Source organism: Gracilinanus agilis, chromosome 3, assembly GCF_016433145.1.
Source record: "Gracilinanus agilis isolate LMUSP501 chromosome 3, AgileGrace, whole genome shotgun sequence".
NCBI lineage: Eukaryota > Metazoa > Chordata > Mammalia > Didelphimorphia > Didelphidae > Gracilinanus > Gracilinanus agilis.
The window spans coordinates 259,361,966-259,383,610 of NC_058132.1; the positions used below are offsets into that span (position 1 = coordinate 259,361,966).

The 21,645-nt window shown below is 33.8% G+C and overlaps 1 protein-coding gene across 1 annotated transcript in view; it reads left to right on the forward strand.

Moving 5' to 3' along the window:
* Positions 1 to 21,645, forward strand: part of SLC38A11 (solute carrier family 38 member 11) — a 77,315-nt gene that overhangs the window by 18,268 nt on the left and 37,402 nt on the right. The window contains exons 6-8 of the mRNA XM_044669105.1: positions 3,021 to 3,127; positions 7,144 to 7,223; positions 18,790 to 18,799. Coding sequence (XP_044525040.1) covers positions 3,021 to 3,127; positions 7,144 to 7,223; positions 18,790 to 18,799 — 197 coding nt within the window. The remainder of the gene's footprint in view (positions 1 to 3,020; positions 3,128 to 7,143; positions 7,224 to 18,789; positions 18,800 to 21,645) is intronic.

Consider the following 21,645-nt stretch of genomic DNA (forward strand, 5'->3'; position numbering starts at 1 on the left):
AAGAAGAAGAAGAAGAAGAAGAAGAAAGAAAGAAAGAAAGAAAGAAGGGGTGTGTGTGCGAGAGAGAGAGAGAGAGAGAGAGAGAGAGAGATGGAAGGTGGTGATGAAAGAGTAAAGGGTAAAAGATCACTGAGTTTGTGAAAAAAAACCTGGCCAATAAGAAGGATGATGATACCTTCACAGAAATGGGAAAGTTTAGAAGAGGTCAGGCATCCTGGAAGATGGAGAGAGGTAAAGGGTTCCATTCTGTGAACGTTGCCTTTTTGCAGGAGATGTGGGTCCGATGTTCACTGTGCCTATCAGTATAGCCTATAATAATCAAATCAGCTTTTTTACTATAACATTATTGTCCCATTATGGCATCATAATAGAACAAAAACCAAAAAAGGGCTAGGGTCATTTTAAGATAAACTTTTCCAGCCACCGTTCCCCATTTTGTATTCGTACACTTGATTCTTTGAGCCTAAGTTTAGGACTTTACAATTAAAGGTATTAAATTTTACCTTATTAGATTCAGACCTTTGTTTGAGTCAATCTCATTCAAGGGATTATTTAAGAGGCTTAAAATGAGAGATATAAATCATATATAAATATAACTTTTGTGTCACCAAAATATGTGACACAAAGCATCCAAATAAACTTTGGAAGATTCCATTGCTTTCTTCACTCAAAGACTTTCCCTTTCCTTTCACTCCTTACCCTGGCCCAAGCTGAGATCAAATATTATAGGTAAAAATCTTATTAGAAAAAGAAAACGAAACAGATGCTTGCAAGTTCTGTGGAGTTTATTGAATTTTAAATCCCTGGTGTCACTTATGGAGGGTTTCTGTGGAAGAGGACTTGCTCACAGTGACAAATTCTGCTGTCTTCCTTCTGCCTCTTTTACTGCCCCAACAGGTCAGATTTGGAGTAGGAATTGGTGACCCTTCCGTCCTCCCTCTTTGTCTTTATCTTTTTTTGTTCTGTCTCTGTTTCCCTGTTTCTGCCTTTGTTTCTTTCTCTCTATCTCTTTGTCTGTTTCTGTCTATTCCCTCTCCTCCCCTTCCCTCTCACTTTTCCCCACTGATATTCTCCAGCATAGGCAAGTTATTCAATAGACTCTCCTCAGTTTAAGATATAAGCCAGATATTCAGAGCCCCTCTCTCCTCTTAAAAGTTACAAAACTCCCCTCTCCTTCATCTTTCTTTTTCTTCTCCAGGTTATATATGTACCTTTCCCCTACTCAGCTATTCTCCATATAAGAAAAAGTGTTAAAAATACACAGGATCATAGAACTTCTCCAGGGATCAAATGACATGGGAGAATAGATATTCCTAGAAGGAGAACAGAGATGAAAATGAATCCTAATCACATAAAGAATGATAATATAAAAAGATCACTTTATTCCTGAGCGATTTTAATCAACTCCTTTCTCATTATATGTCTCAAAGCCAGCCATACAACTAAAAGTTAGACTACCTGCAGATTTTAAAAACACTGATATTATTGTAATATCAAAATGTTTCCCGTGTTATCTCAGGACACAACAGTATCTTTGGTTATAATCCTATGAAATTCTGCCCACGGCCACTGCAGGTTTTCCATCTTCTCTTGTGAAAAAAAAAAACAACTCATACATTTATTTTTCCCAGGCAGTATGCAAAGATATAAAGATGATGTGTTTCATGATCTAAACATTTCTTGTTTAAAATGAGATAAAGCTCAAAAACTACTCATACTTTGGTTTGAAATATTAGGACATTTAAACTAGAGACTTAACTTTAAGATACTTTGTACATTTGTTAGAGTTTTAAGTGTTTAACATGCTTTCCTGAGAATTGTCTCTTCCTGAAATATTTGTGATATGGCTTGTATTTTAATATGCTGAGCTTTAAACAAAATGAGTGATGATAGATTATGTTGGCTGGGAAAGTAGTCTTGGAATCAAAGACTTGGATATGATCGAAAGAATACTGGAATTTAAGAATCTGGTTTCAACTCCTGATTCCGAATCTTACTGTTTGACCTGGAACAAATTACTTAACCTCCCTTGGTCTCAGGTTCCTCAGGTGAAATGAAATAAAAGAGCTGAGACCTCCTCTGACTGTAAATTATAGTGCTATGATCCTGTGACCTGGAGCTCAGATTCTGCCTCTGGCATGGGTATATGCATGTACATACATATATATGTTTGTTGCTATTGAATTATTTCAGTCATGTATGACTCTTCATGACCACATTTTGGGGGTTTCTTGGCAAAGATACTGGACTGGTTTGCCATTTCCTTTTCCAGCTCCTTTTATAGGATGAGGAACTGAGGCAGAGATAAGGAACCTGCCCAGGATCATGTAACTAGTATGGATTTAAATATAAAAGGATGAGTCTTCCTGATCCTAAGCCCAGTACTCTGTCCTTTGTGCCACCTAGCTGCCCCAAGTATAGATATAAATATAGATATAGTCATAGATATAAATATGAATATTTATCTTTATAAATATGAGTATTTATATATTTGGGTCTATATTTATATATCTTTATCAATATGAATATTGATGGATATATAAATACAGACCCAAATATATAGATATGGCTATAGATACAGATATAGATATAGCTAGATGACACTGGGCATGTCACTTCAAAGCATGCCACCTCAATGTCCCACCTGAAATTTCTAAAATTATCCATTAGAGACATGGTGCATTTGTGAAATCCCAGATCTGAAAGAGAAAATATGTTCTATTGCTTGAATATATTCTCTGCATGAGAGACAACATAGCATAGGGAGTGCAGAGCAGAAGACTTGGGTTCAAATTCTATTTCTGACCCACAATGTCTGTGAGATGTGCTCAGCATTACCCCACGCGATATTTCATATGCTCAGTTGCAGAGAAGGTGCCAACCAGCATTGGGAGAAAGAATTCCTGACACCAGGAAAATCATGGTCAAAAAAAATCAAAATTTTATAAAATGATGTGTATGTGCACTTGTTATGTATAGTATACCTCTCTAAACATATTATAATCTTCTTTGTATTTTAGTTGATCCTGGGAACTTTTTCATTGGCCGCCACTTCATTATTGGGCTCTCCACAGTTGCCTTTTCCCTTCCTTTATCCTTGTTCCGTGACATAGCAAAGCTGGGAAAGGTAATCTCCACAATTAAAATAGAAGCAGAAATGTTCCTTGTCAACTGAAGTAATTGCGCCAAATCACAGTCTTCAGTGCAGAGGCCTTAATTGTAGTGTTTATCTGTAAAGCCAAATGATTTATGATTATCCTAAAGTAAACTGTAGTTGAGTCATTAGATTGGTCTTTAAGGATCAGTGATTAAACATGAAATCACAGTGTGAACTAAATGTGCCCTTTCTTTTTCTGGTTAAAAGCAGGTACCATTGCAAGGCACAAGCTTTATACCTTAAGAACAGAAATGAAAAATGACTATATATCTTATACATCTACATGCAAGTGACATTTATTAAAAATGTTTTCCAACCTTTTTAGGTAGCCAGAACAATAGCAAGATATAAATCTGTGACATTATTAGCAAAAAGTCAGCATAATATATTGATTAGATTTCAACATTTTTAATGAGGAAAAGTTTATTTCAAGATAATGCATTTAGTTATTAGTATTACATCTCAAGAAAGACAGACAGACATGCCAAAGTATGTCCAGAAGAGAGTGAAAGAAAGGTAAGACTAGAAAAGATTACCAGTGAGTTTGCATAAAAAGAACTGATATATTTGGAGCATAGAGAAGACAAGGCTTGGAGGAGCAAGGGAAAAGGGGAAGGGAACAAGCTCATATTTAATTAACTTTATCTCAGAAGCAGAACAAGAAGAAATGAGTTTTGTTTTGTTTTTTAATGTGGAAAGCATAACAATTAAAGCTATGGAAAAGTGAAAAGAGTTTCCTTGGGAAATAATAGTTTTCCTCTGCTGGGATCTTCAAAGCAAAGGTTAGGTGACCACTTGTTAAAGTGTGTGCCATATGGCCTCACATGAATAATCTCTAAATCAAATTGCTTGCCTTCTCAATGGGGCAGGAAACATGGGTAGGAGGGAAAGAATTTGGAATTCAAAAGTTTTTCAAATGGTTATTAAAATTTATTACATATGACTAGAAAATAACAAAATAAAATAATTTTAAAAAATAAAGTGTATGCTGTAGAGGAGATTCTGGTTCCAGTTTAGATTAGACCAGGTAGCCTCTGAGGTCCCTTATACAACTTTTAGATTCTAGAATCCCTTTTTGTCCATTTTTACATTAATAAAGTATCATTGATTGTAAATTACCATTCATTTGTAACTAATACTTTTCGCCAGTTTGATAAAATTTTAAATGATTATTGCTGCAGATAATCATAATAGCTAACATATAGGGTTTCAACTCATGCAAAGTATTTCACACTGAATAATGCCTTGGCTCTCTTCTCATTAGAAAAATCAGCTCTGTGCACTTTGAAATAAAAGGTGCAACTGTAGCCTTTATTTATTACTATGCTTATATTCAAGTGTGACTCTTGGATCACACATCTTGTTGTCTTGAACATATTTGCATTAGATATTACTGTGCTGAGCCTGAAGTAGGGGCTGCAGGGGGAAAAGATTAGAGAAACTGGGTTCAAATGCCAGTTCTGCTATTCAATCCTTGGGTGCCCTTTAGCAAAGTCATTTAAACTCTTGGCCTCAGTTTCTTCATGTATTAAATTATTGTGTTGGATTAGTTGACCTCTAAGTTCCCTTACAGCTCTAAATCCATGATCCTACTTAGCATAACAATGAATATTCTGATGAGAAGTGAAATCTTGTCCTTCATTAATGATTTCATTAATAATTTCTTAATAATCCATTAAATTGTAAACCTTACTTACCTAGCATACTTCCACAGTTAGAGGGTTAAGCACGCAACATAAAGTGTAGAGTTAGGGTCATGAGAGCACAGTGCAGTGATGCAATGGATAAAACACAGAGCCTGAAGTCAGGAAGACCTGAGTTCAAATCCAGCCTAAGATACTTATAACTATGTGACCCTATTTTCCTTAGTTCCTTATCTGTAAAATGATCTGGAGAAGAAAATGGCCAACCATTCCAGTATCTTTGTCAAGAAAACCTCAGAAAGGATCACAAAGAATCAGATACAACTGAAAAAGACTGAATAACAACAAAGGATAATGATACATATCATTTTGGTTCTACTCTCTTTCTCCCAAACTTTCCACATGATTTCATCCAGGTTTTGTCGAAAGGCCCATTTTGCTTGAATTATCCAAGATTAATCTTTATAAGAGTTTCCCATTTAATAGTAGAGTTTAAACATAGCCTGTTTGCCTGAATGTGTCCTTTCATTTCATTCTAGTTTTTTTCTCATACGCATATTTTTATATTGTAAAAAAAAAGGTAGGAAAATGAAAAAATTTTCCATTGTATTCAACATTTTTTAACATTCTTATTGGTTTTCCTTTTAATGTCAGTAAATCAACAAACTTATTAAATGCCTATGTTCCTATGTTTCTATATGCTTACTATCCTAAGCAAATACAATTTGAATTAAACAATTCTCACTTGAAATTTTTTTAAAGATTTAATATATAGAAAAAATATATAGGAAGATTGTCAGTAAGAGATCTCAAATTCCAGGAAATAAAAAGAATTCATAGAAGAAGTATGTGAATCTGGCATATTAGGTCACTGTCAGCCTGATAAAGATAGCATCAAGAAGTATTAGATATTTCTTGAATGATGTGGGTTCACGTCCCACTTCTGACATATACTAGCTGTATGATCGTGGGCAAGTCACTTAACTTCCTGATATTCTAGGAAATTCACTAAGCTCATAAGTTGCAGAGAAGTTGCTGATCCATAATAGTAAAGGAAGTTTTCTCACAAGGGAATGTCTTAAGCTAATAAACTCATAGGTCCAATTTCTATTCTTAACCTTTATAGCCAGGGGTATGCTGATAAAGTTTTAATAACTGTCTTCTTGAAAAAAAGAAATGCATGCCTGTCACACTTTTAAGTTTAATCTACATTGACAGTTTTCCCTTAACTTTCTTAAGTCTAAACAATCAACAAAACAATGAAGCAAATCTTGATTTATCGTGTTTGCCAATTTGGTTATAACTAATTATATTGAAACTTTAACAATCAGCCTTCGAAAGCTGATCAAAGCTGACTCAAGCAAACCCCTGCTTATAGTATGTGAGGTATTTTATATGCTGAAACTACCAACTACTAATATATATGTGTATGTATATATATTAATCAAGGATCAGATTAATTTCTTACAAAGCATTTTCTCTCCCATGTATCTATGAGAAAATATACAAAATGTTTTACAGATCTGTTTTCAGAATTAGGAACAAAAAACATAAAACATATGCATATAATTTGTATACATTTATAGGTAAAATTTAAATTTAATATTGGTTCTTTGGCTTAGCAATTAAAAGAGAAATAAAAAATAAAATGGAGGAATGAAGAAGAAAAAGTCACAGAGAAAGAGTTTATAAAGAGAAAAAAAGGGAAACAGGCATGGAAACACACACGCATGCACTAGAAATAGAAATAGAAATATCTACCTCAATTGAGACACTGACTGAGACTCACACCAATTACCAACTTATGGCTCTCCATCAAAATCCACTAACAGCTTGCAGCTTTGGTTGTGGTTTTGCAGAAGCAGATGTATATGGCAACATCACCGTTTGGTACCTATTCAGGGTACTTAATGATAAGTAAAGTTAATGATGATTTATTTTCTAATATCTGCTAGGCATTGTGCTAAGTGTTAGAGATACTAAGAAAAGCAACCAAATAAATAGATAAGTAGATAAATGAATAAATGAAATCCCAATCCTTGGTCTTAAGGAATTTATAGTCTAATGGAGAAGACAACATGTAAAAACAATGGACAAGAGTATCTATAAAATAAATTAGAGATCATTTTAAAGGGATGGCACTAATATTAAGTCAAAGCTCAAATATGACCTATTAGGCTGGAGTTTCCTAATCCCTATCTAAAACAATAAGTAGAAAAAATTAGTAATTCCAAAAATATTAATTAATCAGAAAAATCAAATTGGATTGAAGGAATAAAGTAACATTAAAATTAATATATCTATATCAATAAACTGATGACCCTTTTGTATTTTCTCTTGCAGGCATCCCTTATTTCTGCAGTTTTAACTGCAATGATCCTGACATTTGTAATTATTAGGGCATTTACCCTAGGTCCATACATGTAAGTTTTTTTGTTATTAATTTGATCTTAAACTATAGTCCTCATATATGTGTTAAAAATGAAAATACACATATTAAAAAGAAGAGTTGCATGGTGGCTATGTTAATATAAGCAAGTTATTTCATGCTTGGTGGCATAGCAGATAGAATGGTACACTTGGAATCAAGAAGGCCAGAGTTCAAATTTTGACTCAGACACTTACTAATTCTATGTCCCTGGACAAGTCACTTAACCTCTCTGTTTCTCAGTTTCCTCATATGTAAAATATAGATGCCACCTACCTCATCTATACACCTACTTCATGCACCTATCCATACCTACCTCATAAGGGTGACATGAGGATTAAATGTGATAACTCATGTAAAGAGCTTTGCAAACATAAAGTGCTACCTTAATGCTACCTGTTATTATTTTCCTCACTTGTAAAATGTAGATAATAACATTTATACCACTTTCCTCAAAAAATTATTCTGAGAAGGAAGGCAGGAAGGCAGGAAGACAGGAAGGAAATAAAGAAGGAAGGAAGGAAGGAAGGAAAGAAGGAAGGAAGGATGGAAGGAAGGAGGAAAAAGGGAAAGAAAAGGAAAGAAAGGAAAGCTGCAAGAAAGAAGAAAGTGGGAGTAAAGAAACAGGCATTTAAGTGCATATTAAATGCCAGTCTATGCTAAGCACTTTACAAATATCTCATTTGATTCCTCCAACAACCCTGGGAGGTTGGTTTTATGATTATCCCTATTTTACAGTTGAGGAAACGGAGGCAGCTTATATAAAATGATATGTCTAGGGTCACATAGCTATTAAGTGTTTGAGGCCAGTTTTGAATTCAGTTCTTCCTAAGAAAAGACCGTGCACTCTATTTATTACATAGATATTCTAGAGAAAGAACAGTGCTTTGTAAACAGAGGGCACTTAATATATGTGTGTTGTTGACATAATTTTAAAAAACAGCTTTTAAATTCTAAAGTACTATGTAATATATTATCTTTTTCTTCTTCTTCTCCTCTTCCTCCTCCTCCTTCCATTGTTTACTAGAATGGGAAGAAATTCACAAATGAACTTTTCTGTGGAAGCTTGCACTGCCAACAGGATTAAAATTATTGGTCACTTGTAATTTTAAGGGGAAAACCTGAGCAGTGGTTTCAGTTCCTTGGAATGGGAATTCTAAAAGTTTGGGGAGCAAAGACAGCATGGTCTCAAATGTCAAGAGATGGAAGAAACTGCTGTTTCTCCTCCATAAAAGTCTTTAGTTAAGATAGCAAAAGAACATAACGAATATACTTAAGTTATTACTTTTAGAATATCTTCTTCCAAAACACCCAAATTATTTTACCAGCTTTATTTCAGTTGCTAAATTTAAAATTTCAACTTCTAGTTAAGGAGATAAAGAAAGATAAAGATACTGGGAAACTTCAGTCCCATATTAATTTTATACTTGGTGATATCAGCATTTTAATTAATAAATAGCATTTTATCTTAATCTACTGTGATTAGACAAGTCACAAGACTTTATTAAGTTGTGGTCAAGAACCAGATAACATTAGTTCAAGGAAATAGTTGGATGAAGCTTAGGTTGCTTCAAGACATTGTACATTTTCATGCCAACATTTCTGTGGTCTATGTATGTGTTTATTCAGTCTTCAGTATTTTGATGGGTCAGTGTTCCTCATCAAAGCAGATATTCCCTCCTCATTGAAGACTGCATCCCAGTCTTTTCTTCTTCTTCTATGTTTCTTATCCATGTTCTTCCAGAGAGTTCTTCTTCTCCCCATGGATACACTCAGTGTACATAGAGTCCTTCCTCTAGGACTTTTTACATTTTGAGGGTACAAATGAAGCATTTGACGCATCTTTCTGCTTTTTCTTGTTTATACTACATGACTGACAGACTTTCTTTTCCATTCAGACATTTTCTCCAATCCCTTCCAGGGTCACAAACTTGGTTGTGAACCATAAGTGGCCCACATTCTACTTTTGTATGGTTTATGAGATGAGTGGTTTTCACATTTTTAAATAAAATTTTAATAGATCTTAAAATGTCAAAAACCATTCTTAATTTGTGGACTAAACAATAGGTCATTATTTCCCATACTCTGTCTTATACCACTTCTTGAGAATATGTCATTACTCAAAATGTGCAGTAGCTCACCATGAATGAGTCTCAACTTCCCTTTAAGTCACATGGAATTTTGCTTTCTCAAAGATTGAGATTTTTTTTTAGATTCTAAATGATAGGTAGCTATGATTAGAGAAAATTTCTGTTGAAAATGTGAACATATGAACTTTTATTATCAAGGAGTAACTTGGAATCATTAAAAAGCATTGTAGTTCTTTCTGCTGTTCAGTCTGTCCATTTTATTCATCCACAATGTCAATCCCAAACATAGGTATTGATGCACTAACTGCCCTGGACTGACCACCAAATAGCATGTTTTAAAATAGATAAAAGTCATTTTTCATCAAATTCATACTTCTATGAATCTTTTGATTAATCATAAATCTCATTTAAGGAAAGGGAAGGAAGGAACAAGCATTTATTAAGTACCTACTATATGCCAGGCACTGTGCTGAATGCTTTACAAATATTATTTCATTTGATTCTTACAACACTCCTACAAGATTGGTACTATTATTAAACTCATTTTATAGTTGAGGAAATTAAGGAAAATAGAGGTTAAGTCACTTGCCCAGGGTCATTCAGCTATTAAGTTTTTGAGGTCTGATTTGTACTCATCTTCCTGACTCTGGACCCAATAGTCTATCTACTGAGCCACCTGTTGTTTCAATACCAATCAACTTAACACAGGAAACTATTAAAAATATCTCAAGTTCATTTGGAGTGGTATGAGCTTTTTAGCCTTTTCTCTTTTTTGTTGGATAAAATAACCTTTTTTCAAGGTTATTTTTAAAAGATTCTGGCTAAAAAGATGTATGTGAATTTATAGCCATTAATATTTGATGTTTCAATAATGTTAGCCTATACTGTTCTGTGCGATTTTTTAAATTTTCCATCTATATTCAATACAATTTCTATTTCTGTATCTACATACAAAGGCACACTAAAGCAAAATAAACAATAGTAATGATAATGTAACATGGAACATTGGTATCCAAGCTGATTTGCTGACAAAAACCCTAAAAAGCAGTTAGAAATGTTATTTCTACTTTATAAAATGGTTAGAAAGGTAATACTCAGGGAAGTTATGTGACTTGTCAATAGTCACACAGCTGGTTAAAAAATGGGAGCTGGAATTCAAACTCATCTTTTTGAATTCCAAGTCCAGGGCTACCCTATTATGCCCATTCCTATAAATTATGGTTTCATAAAAATCTTTCATTTACTGGATTAAATTATTTCATTCTAAAACATTGTCTCATAAAGATTACTTCTGGAGAATGAATTATTAAATTGCCACAAATGTTTTTGTTTATTTGACAAGTATAGCAGAATAGCCTGCCATGAAGGAAAAAAAAATAATTATTGTTCATTCAATCAATATATGTATTGTACATTCCAAGTGTATGACATTATGGAGAATATAAAGATGATTTTTGCATATTCATTAAGGAGATTGATCTGTAGTTTTCTTTCTCTGTTTTTGATCTACCTTGCTTTGGGATCAGTACCATATTTGTGTCATAAGAGGAATTTGGTAGAACTCCTTCTTTGCTTATTATGTCAAATAGTTCATATGATATTGGGATTAGTTGTTCTTTGAAAGTTTGATAGAATTCACTTGTGAATCCATCTGGTCCTGGGAATTTTTTCTTAGGGAGTTCTTTGATGTCTTTTTCAATTTCTTTTTCTGATATGAGATTATTTAGGTATTCTGTTTCTTCTACTGTTAATCTAGGCAATTTATATTTTTGTAAACATTCATCCATATCACCTAAATTGCTATATTTATTGCCATATAATTGGGCAAAATAGTTTTTAAAGATTGTCTTAATTTCTTCTTCATTAGAGGTGAGGTCTCCCTTTTCATCTTAGATACTGCTAATGTGGATTTCTTCTTTCCTTTTTTATATTAGATTGACCAGTACTTTGTCAATTTTATTTATTTTTCAAAGTACCAGTTTCTAGTCTTATTTATTAATTCAATAGTTCTTTTACTTTCAATTTTATTAATTTCTCCTTTAATTTTTATGATCTCTAATTTAGTTTTCATCTGGGAATTTTTACTTTGTTCACTTTCTAGTTTTTTTATTTGCATGCCCAATTCATTGATCTCTACCCTCCCTAATTTGTTAATATATGCACTCAAGGATATAAATTTCCTCTGGAGTACTGATTTGACTGCATCCCACAGATTTTGGTAGGATGTTTCATCATTGTCATTCTCTTCAGTGAAATTTTTAATTGTTTCTATGATTTGTTCCTTAACTAAATGATTTTGGAGAATCATATTATTTAATTTCCAATTAATTTTTGATTTGCCTATCCATGTACCCTTACTAATTATTATTTTTGTTGTATTATGATCTGAAAAGGTTGCACTTATTATTTTTGCTCTTTTGCATTTGTTTGCCATATTTCTACACCCTAGTACATGGTCAATGTTTGTGAATGTTCCATGTGCTGCTGAAAAGAAGGTATATTCCTTTTTGTTCCTATTTATTTTTCTCTGCATATCTATTAACTCTAATTTTTCTAGAATTTCATTCACCTCTCTTACCTCTTTCTTATTTATTTTTTGGTTTGATTTATCTAGATCTGATAGAGGAAGGTTCAGGTCTCCTACTAGTATAGTTTTACTATCTCTTTCCTCCTTGAGCTCTGCTAGTTTCTCCTTTAGAAATTTGGATGCTATACCATTTGGTGCATACATGCTGAGTACTGATATTTCCTCATTGTCTGTAGTGCTTTTTATCAGGATGTAATTACCTTCCCTATCTCTTTTAATGACATCTAATTTTATTTTGGCTTTGTCAGATATCTTGATTGCAACTCATACCTTCTTTTTCTTGGATGAGGCCCAATAGATTTTGCTCCAGCCTTTTAACTTTACTCTTTGTATGTCTATCTGCCTCATGTGTGTTTTTTGTAGACAACATATGGTAGGATTTTGGTTTCTAATCCACTCTCTCCTTTGCTTCTGTTTTATGGGCGAGTTTATCCCATGCATATTTAGAGTTATGATTGCCATCTGTGTATTCCCCAACATTTTGATATCCTCTCCTACTTCTGCCCTTTCTTCTTTCACTATTTCCTTTTAAGCCAGTGGTTTGATTTGAATAAGTCCCCCTTATCCCCTCCCTTAGTTTACTTCCCTTTCCACCCCCTCCCTTTTTGAACCCCTCTTATTATTTTTAAGGTCTATTAAATTCCCTACCCCCTCTCTTTCCCTCTGTTTTTGAACTCCCTGACCCACTACTCCCCTTAGTTTTCCCCTTCTGACTTTCCCCATAGGGTAAGATAGAATTCGATAGCTCAATGGATCTAGCTGCTCTTCCCTCTCAGAATTGATTCCACTGAGAGTAAGATTTAATTATTACCTATTAACACTCTCTTCCTCTCCTTCTTATAATAGTATTCATCCTCTCCCCTTCCCATTTGCCTCTTTTTGTGGTATATATCATCCTATTTTTCTTATTACTTCAAATATCTTTTGTTACCATCTTCTATTTCTCCCCCACCCACTTCTCTTTTTTTGCATGTTGTCTTAGATTATTTAGTACTCCAACCTCTCCCTATGAATAATTCTTCTAATTACTATAATAGTGAATACAATTTTTGAAAGTTACACATAACATTTTTCCATATAGGAATACAAATAATTTGATCTTATTGAAGCCCTTAAAGAAGCAAATTAAAAATATTTCTTCTTTCCCCTCTCTTTCTTATTTACCTTTTCCATGTTTGTCTTGATTTTTGTGGTTGGATATCAAACTTTCCACTTAGTTCTGGTTTTTTTCTTTATAAATACTTGGAAATCTTCCATTTTGTTGAATGCCCATACTTTCCCCTGGAAATATATAGTCAATTTTGATGGGTATGTGATCCTTGATTATAGACCCAATTCTCTTATCTTTCTGAATATCATATTCCAAGCCTTACAGTCTTTTAGTGTGGAGACTGTCAGATCCTGTGTAATCCTGATAGGTGCTTCTTGATATTTGAATTGTCTCTTTCTGGCTTCTTTTAAATTTTTTCCATTAGCTTGGAAGCTTTTGAATTTAGCAATTATATTCCTGGGGGTTGTCTTTTGAGTCCCATAAAAATTACTCAGAACCCCTCATTATAAAAATCCCTAACAAATAGATTTAACTTTCAATCTTAATTTAAAATCTTTGGTATATTTAGCTTGGATCAGCTAGATAACACAATGGATAGAACACCGGACCTGGAGAAAGGAAGACCTGAATTCAAATCCAGGCACAAATATTTACTGTGTGACTATGGGAAAGTCACTTAATGCTGTTTCCCTCAGTTTCCTTATCTATTAAATGAAATAAAGAAGTAAATGGGAAACCATTCTAGTATCTTTGCCAAGAAAACCCTACATGGGATCACAAAGATGCAACTGCCACAAAACAAGTATATCTATACCTTAAATTATGTTTGATGAAGCAAAATCAGGATACGGTAAAAACATTAGGTAAAAACGTGACAAAAGTATATTTTATAATGTCTGTTACAGGACACACATGGGAAGAAATATGGGGAAAAACAAACCTTTGGGAATAGCTTCTCATAGTCCTCAAAGAGGACAACTGAAACCTTTAGTCTGAGCTTTCTGTTCCAAGAAAATTACAGAGCCTGATGGCTCACCTTTTCTTCTCTTTTCTTTTCCTTTCCTTTCTTTTCTTTTCTTTTCCTTTCTCTTCTTTTCTTCCTCTGATGCTGCTCAACTAACAGTTTTTTTCTTTTCATTCTTTACACTGTGTTCCAATTCTTTCCAGCTCAGTTTGACTCCAGAGTAGACTTGGGGACCCTCTTTCTCTGTTGGTGCTGCTGATTTGTTCTTAGATTCCCCACTAGTTTCTCTGTGACTGCTCTCATAGATTGTTGCTGTGTGTGTCTGTTTTAAAACTCTAGGTTATGGCTTAAATCTCCCTTTCAGTTCAAAGATTTTAATGATCCAAATCAATTTTAGGACTTTAAGTGATTATCCTTCTGAATTATAATTCCTAGAATGCCAGTCAGTTCTCAAACTCCTATTACATTTTTTTAAAGTTGGTTGGGTTTTTTTTTTTTTTACATCATGATGGAAAGAGAACGAGACAAAAGAAGAAGAAATGATTGAAGGCAGCCAGGAGAGATGGAAAGATACTGAGGAGTGGAGTTAATAATTTAACTCTTAAGTCTCCAATTTGTGCTCTTAACTTTTTTAAAAAAGGAAATTAAAAAAAATATATGACATTTGAAGTGAGTCCAAAAGAGTGAATGGGATTTTTTTTTAATCACTTTAATTTTCTGTAAGTATACTAATTTTTTTTAACCCTTGTAGTTCAGTGTATTGTCTCATAGGTGGAAGAGTGGTAAGGGTGGGCAATGGGGGTCAAGTGACTTGCTCAGGGTCACACAGCTGGGAAGTGGCTGAGGCCGGGTTTGAACCTAGGACCTCCTTTCTCTAGGCCTGACTCTCACTCCGCTGAGCTACCCAGCTGCCCCCTAGTGAATGGGATTTTGATAAGTAAAAAGGTAGCTCATTATAGTGAAGATTATTCCAAACATTAGTAGCATCATAACAGAAGGCATGGAGACAAGAATATGTTTGTGTTGTTGTTTACTTGTTTCAGTTGTGTCCTACTCTTCATGACCCCATTTGGGGTTTTCTTGGTAGACACTGGAGCAGTTTGCCATTTCCCTTTCTAGCTCATTTTATAGATGAGGAAACTGAGCCCAACAAGATTTTGTGAGTTGAGGCCAGATTTGAACTAAGGAACATGAGTCTTCCTGATCTTAGGCACAGCACACTATCCACTGCACCTCCCAGCTGCACAGACCATATTTTGGGAAGAGTAAATAGTAGTTTAATTGGACTATTGGGTATATGATGACAGTGAGATATTGAGAGAAAAAGATAAATAGATGATATGTTATGGAGGATATTTTATTACATTAACTTGGACTTTGGTAGACAACAAGGAAGTAATGCAATGGGGTCTGACATTGTTAGAATATGCACTAAAAATGCAGCCTGAAATGAATGGCATTCAAGCAAACATGAATAGTAAATAAGACGAGTTTAAAATGACAACTATAAACTTTTAAATGTCACTTCTCATCCTAGATGATAATAAATTTAAAGCTGGAATAAACCTTAAGAGTCATTTCATTCATTTCCTTTATTTTGCAATTAAGGAACTCAGTGGTTAAATGACTGGCCCAAGATCACACAGGTGACAGACCCTGAATCTTTTGACTCCAAATCCAGTACTTTTCTAACTTAATATGTTGCCTCAATTAGACAAGCTATGTGTGCTTCTGCTCATAATTTAACTTTAAAGTGTTGAATAATAAAGTTGAATAATTATTCAACAACTATCATACTTCTTATACACAAATGAATGTGATTTCACTAAAGTACTTATAACATAAATTATAACTTTTCCATACCTTCTCATCCTATGCATTTTTTCCATATCCTAATGTAAATCCTCTTCTGATGATTCACATAACCTGCTGGGAATCTTTCTCTATTACTTGTAATATTATATGAATACCAATGAACACCTGAGATTCTGTTCCTTCTTGCCACATAACTATTTTCCAGGCATACATCTCACTGATTGCATCCTTTATACCAATGTGCTCAGGCAAGTCTTGGTTAGTTATATTTTGTAGCCTATTCATGGCCACTGTGCCTCAACTTCAATTCTTTGGCAACTGTTGCATTCCTTCACTTATATCTATATCAACAGAAATATTTCCTTGTTAAAAAGATAGGCCTTTATTGTAGGGAGAAACTTTGGTTATTAAATGCAAATGCAGTTTCCCAAAGGTATTCCACCCTCCTCTGCTCCTTCTGTTCAGTTCTGGGTCTAGTTCATTGTTCATATCCAACAAACAAATATAATATATATGTTATATAATTGCATATATATATATAAAACATATTATATATAATAGTTGATCAAATATGTGTATGTATGTATGAATGTATGTATATGAATGAATTATACATGTGTATATATATACACATATAATTGTATATATGATATACATATAAAATATAAGTACACTTATATAAATGTATAATATATAACAGTATATATTTATGAATTATATATACTAACATACAGTATGTATAAATATAGTATAGAATATTTATATTTATATTTGTATATTGTGTATATTATATTAATAAATATAATTCTATTTATTAATATAAATTTTATAAATTATATGTAAATATATACTATGCATAAATGTAGTATATAATGCAATGTATAAATTATATATAGCATATCTACTATATGAAAATTATAATTTGTATATATTGTATATAATATATAATTACATCATATATTATATGGCATATATAATATATGTGATTAAAAATTATATCACATATAATTGGATGGACATATATGTCCATCTATAATATGTGTGTATATGTGTGTGTATGTGTGTATGTGTGTATAAAATTGGATGGACAGGTTGTTTATCTACCTGTATATTTTGTTCTGAAGAAAAGCATTCTTCTTCTTGGATTTTCCTGGGTTGATATTTAGGCGCAACTTTTGTGGGGAATGATTATGAATCACATTTAGGAGACTATCCAGTATTTCAGACCCTCATGCAATTAGTACAATATCATCTACTACTAGGAGCATATAGAGGATTTCATTTAATAAAAAATATTTACAGATATCTATTATGTGAAAGCCAGTCTACTAATTCCTGTGGGGTATTTAAAGATGAATCCTACAAAGTTCCCACCTTTAAGGAATTTATATATTAAGAATAACTTTTATAGCAAAGTATACTACACAAAATACTTAAGATATATTATCCCTTTGGTTCCTCACAATAAGCCTGTGAGGTAATTATTGCAATTTTCCTATTAAAGATTAGGCAGGTAAAATAACTAAATTCTTCTCAAGTAGTAAATGAATATGAATGCAAATCCAAAAACTTTTCCATAGCTTTCTCTCAGTAGAAGAATTGCATGTACAAATAACTATAAGATATAAGCAAAATAATACATGATACTCACTCAAAGAAAAGAGAGTTGTGTGGGCAACTGTGTGACTCAGTGGATTGAGGATCAGACCCAGAGATGGGAGGTCCTGGGTTCAAATCTAGCCTCAGACACTTCCTGGCTGTGTGAGCCTGGGTAAGTCACTTAACTCCCATTGCCCAGCCCTTACTACTCTTCTCCCTTAGAACCAATACACAGTATTCATTCTAAGATAGAAGGTATGGGTTTAAAAAAAAAAAGGAAAGAGTTGTAGGAATTCAGAGATTTGAGGAATTGTTTCTGGTTGGAATGACTAGACACTACTTCATGGAATTGTCATTTGATTAAGTGGCTTTTAAGTTAAATGATTTTATTTTGTGACCAAATAACTATTTAGTTTACCATGGCAGTATAATGCAGCAACTTTATGATTAATCATCCTCTAACAAATGATAAGGTTCACATGAATGTATGAAACTTTTCTAATAATTAGGATTGTACATTGAGTATTCTCAATATTTAGGCGTTAGAAGAATGGTGTTTTTAGATACCATGCAGTTTCTCATCTCTATTTGAAGAAGGCTGCAAATAATCTTCTGTTTGTCTTGATAGATAATCAGGCTTATAGCAGGGCATGTACAGTGGTTGGCATGGCAGCTGCTAGGACTGACTTCTTGCTGAAAATGTGACAGCTATGAATGCTCAAAATCCATAAAACATGAGCCTTTCCGTGCTCTGTGTGTGTGAATGTTTTGCCTCATTTTGCTTCAGATGGATGATCAAGAAAACTGCTCTCTCATTGAGTTTCTAAAGTGGGTATTTGAAACAGATCTTGAAACCCATCATCAAAAAAAGGTGGGGGGAAGTCTACAGTAGCTGCTGGTGTTGACCTTGTTACTATGGAAACCCATTTGCAGCAGCAGTATTTTCAAAATAAAGCACACAATTCAAGTTCCGCTTCAATGTAGCCAGAAATTCTACCTTTGGATATGATTTCAAATATGTTATAATTCAGGTGCTTTGAGGGTTCTGTGAGACATAATGTTTAGCTTTGTTTTATACTTTTAACTATTTATATTCTAAAAAATTTTAAGTGATAGGACAGTTTACTTGCTTTGCAGAAGCTCAGCTGAGATACTAAAGCAATAGCACAGCAATCCAAAAAGATCCATTTTTACCCTTCATGTTTTGCCTGCAAGAATTAAAGGTATCTTCAAACATAGGTACTTGCACCATGAGAACCTTCATTTTGCCTCTCATCAAAATCCTTTCTTTTGTTTGTTCACCCATTTTTTTCAAATGCCACTGAGATAATGCCATGTAATTTTCATGCAGGATAGAAATTATGTTACAGGCAAAATATTCAGTTATGTATCCTTTATTACAACATTACAATCACATTAAATTTCTAAACATGACTTGTGACGTTTCCACTCCAGTTCCCGAAATGTAAACGTGGATTTAGATTTTTATACCGTCAATTTGAACTTTGTTTGGTAGGCAACATGGAGCCATGTAAGAATAGTGTCAGTCTTTGAAAGTACTAACCAAATTTCTAGAACTTTGAAATGCTTTTAGTTAAAATTGAAGTGATGGCAAAGAAGGCTAGTAGAAATACTAGTAGGCCATTTTTATTATAGTCAAATTCAATGATAGATCTGGTGAAGTGATTCTCTCACTTCCTTTAGGTAAAGAAATTACTTTATTCCTTTTTATTACTTTATTATTATTATTTATAATTTAGCCAGAGATTTCATGGCACAGACTCTGCCTTAAATGGAATCATCAATTAAAATTATTCTGTTATCATTTACAAGATGACAGTCAAAATATAAGCAAGATGATCACCACCTCAAGTATAAAAAAAGAAAAAAAAACTTTAAAGAAATTCTATTCAGACAACACCAAAAAAATCTGTATTGGGGTAGTGGTTAGAAATCATAACTAGAAGGATTATGTAGGAAATAATGCTTCTTGATGTGTTTATTTAAGAAAGCTTTTTATACAACTTTATTTGTGAATGTATGAATGCTTACTCATGCTTGAAATCCTTCTGTTGACTAAAGTCATCTCTTGGTACCTTTCTGGAAAGGCCTATAGATTAGAAAATGAAGGAGAGATATGTGAGAATTCGAGAAAAAAGATCAATTCAGTTTTTTCAAAAGAAGTATAATGGAAAAACCAGTTTCCATGTTAAAAATATTAGTGGTCCACTCCTTTGAGCTCAAGGATAAATTGTAGAGTATTCCAAGATATAGAAATTAAGTATTCTCTACATAGACATAACTTCTATTTACAAAGAAAGCATATTTCTTTTGGTTTGCCAAATCTGTGAATTACTTCTAAATGTAAGTTAATTAATTGTGTTGCTAGTTTAGGTGGTTGTTTTTTAGTAGTTTTCTAGTCATGCCTGACTCTTTGTGACTTCTTTGGGATTTTCTTGGCAAAAATATTGGAGTGGTTGGCCATTTCCTTTTCCAGCTCATTTTATAGATGAGGAAAATGAGGCAAACTGGGGAAGGGAGTTGCTCAGGGTCATATAATTAGTATGTGCTTGAGGCCAGATTTGAACTTAAAAACATGAGTATTCCTGACTGCAGGCCCAGCATTCTATCTACTTTTGGATAGCTTGGATATTAAGGAAGATTTTCCTTAATATTAAATTTAAATCTACCTCTTTGCAGCTTGCATGCAGTGCTTCTAGTTTTCTTCACTGGGTCCAAGCAGAACAAGTCAAATCTCTTGTCCACATGTCAATCCTTCAAAAATTCTAAGATATTTAGCATGTTTTCTCTAGGTCTTTTTACTCTGGATTAAGTATCTCAGTTCCTTAAATAGAGTTTCACATAGTGTAATGTTGATACTCTTTCTCAGGTTCTTGTTCATTTAGACATTTCAGATTTTCAATATTCCTTCTAGAATATGGAGCCCAGAAATAAATACAATGTTAAAAAAATAAGTACTGTCAGGGGCAGTTGAGTAGAGTGTTCAGTGGATAGAGAGCCAGGCCTGGAGAGAAGAGGTCCTAGGATTAAATCTGGCCTCAGATATTTCCCATTTTTGTGACCTTAGACAAGTCACTTATCCCCCATTGCCTAGCCTTTACTACTTTTCTGCCTTGGAAACAATACTTAGTATTAATTCTAAGACAGAAGGTAAGGGTTTTAAAAATGTGTTCTGTCCAGGGCAAGGTGCAATGTGACCATCACATGTCAAACTTGCATCCACATTCAGTTTTATCCTCTACTAGGAAAAGATTCTAGATCTATGTTAAAGTAGATTGGCTCCCCACTGACCTAGGTGCTACTTGTTACCCTGTCTTAGAAATTTCCATGACATGAAGAGAATGGTTCTACTTGGGTAGATTTTCTCACCTTTCTTGATTTGTGTGTCCTTCTTCAAGAAACTTGAGAAAATCTTCATTTGCTACCCCTCCAGGATCCTGAGATTAATTCCTCAAATGGAAATGGAATGCTTACTTTTACCAAAGAAAGTTTTATTTAAAGGAACACAAAATGGAACTTCCAGAATGAATCCTAAAGTAAATTCCTTCAGAATCAATTCTTGTCTCAAATACAAAGATTCCTTCAGCCCTCCATGAGTCTTGTCTTCACCTGCCATATGTTGCTCTCTGCAGGGAGTTCTTAGCTCTGTGGCACGGTTCCCTTTACAGTTCTCATTGCTCTTGGCATAACTCAAAATATTGCTCTTTATTGCCCCCATAGGGGGATCCTTAGGTACTGTTCTCTCTCTCCAAAGGGAGTCCAGCTGTCTCCCAGCAAGACAATGAAAAATGGATGAGTTTTCTCATGTGTAATTTCCATTGACAAAGTTGTGTGTGGAGATGGGGGTAGAGATGAGGAATGTGTGTGGGTAATCTTTAAGAGTTCTTCTTACAATCCATTATATAGCTCTCCCTTTAGTTTATCAATCACTCTGGTGATGCTTGACTAGACCTGGAACATGATTTTATTGAGGCTATTTCCTGGGTCATGGTTTCTGTCAGTTTCTGCTCACAAAGATATTTATCCCAAAACAGAGTCTGATGCTGAATGCCAATTTCTTAAAAGTCTCTGAATTCCTAATTAATTTATGAAATTATGATGAGGGCAAGTACTCCCGGTTCTTTTGGTATTCTCAGGAAAGACTATGATGGCAGTGGGGAATGTTTCAATCACACTTTAATAAGGCACAGAGTGTGCAGGGGCAAATGGCACAAAAACACAGAGACAAATGGTGAAAAGAAGACGTAGAGGCAGTGCAGAGACAGAGATGGGGTGATAGAGGAAGGTAGA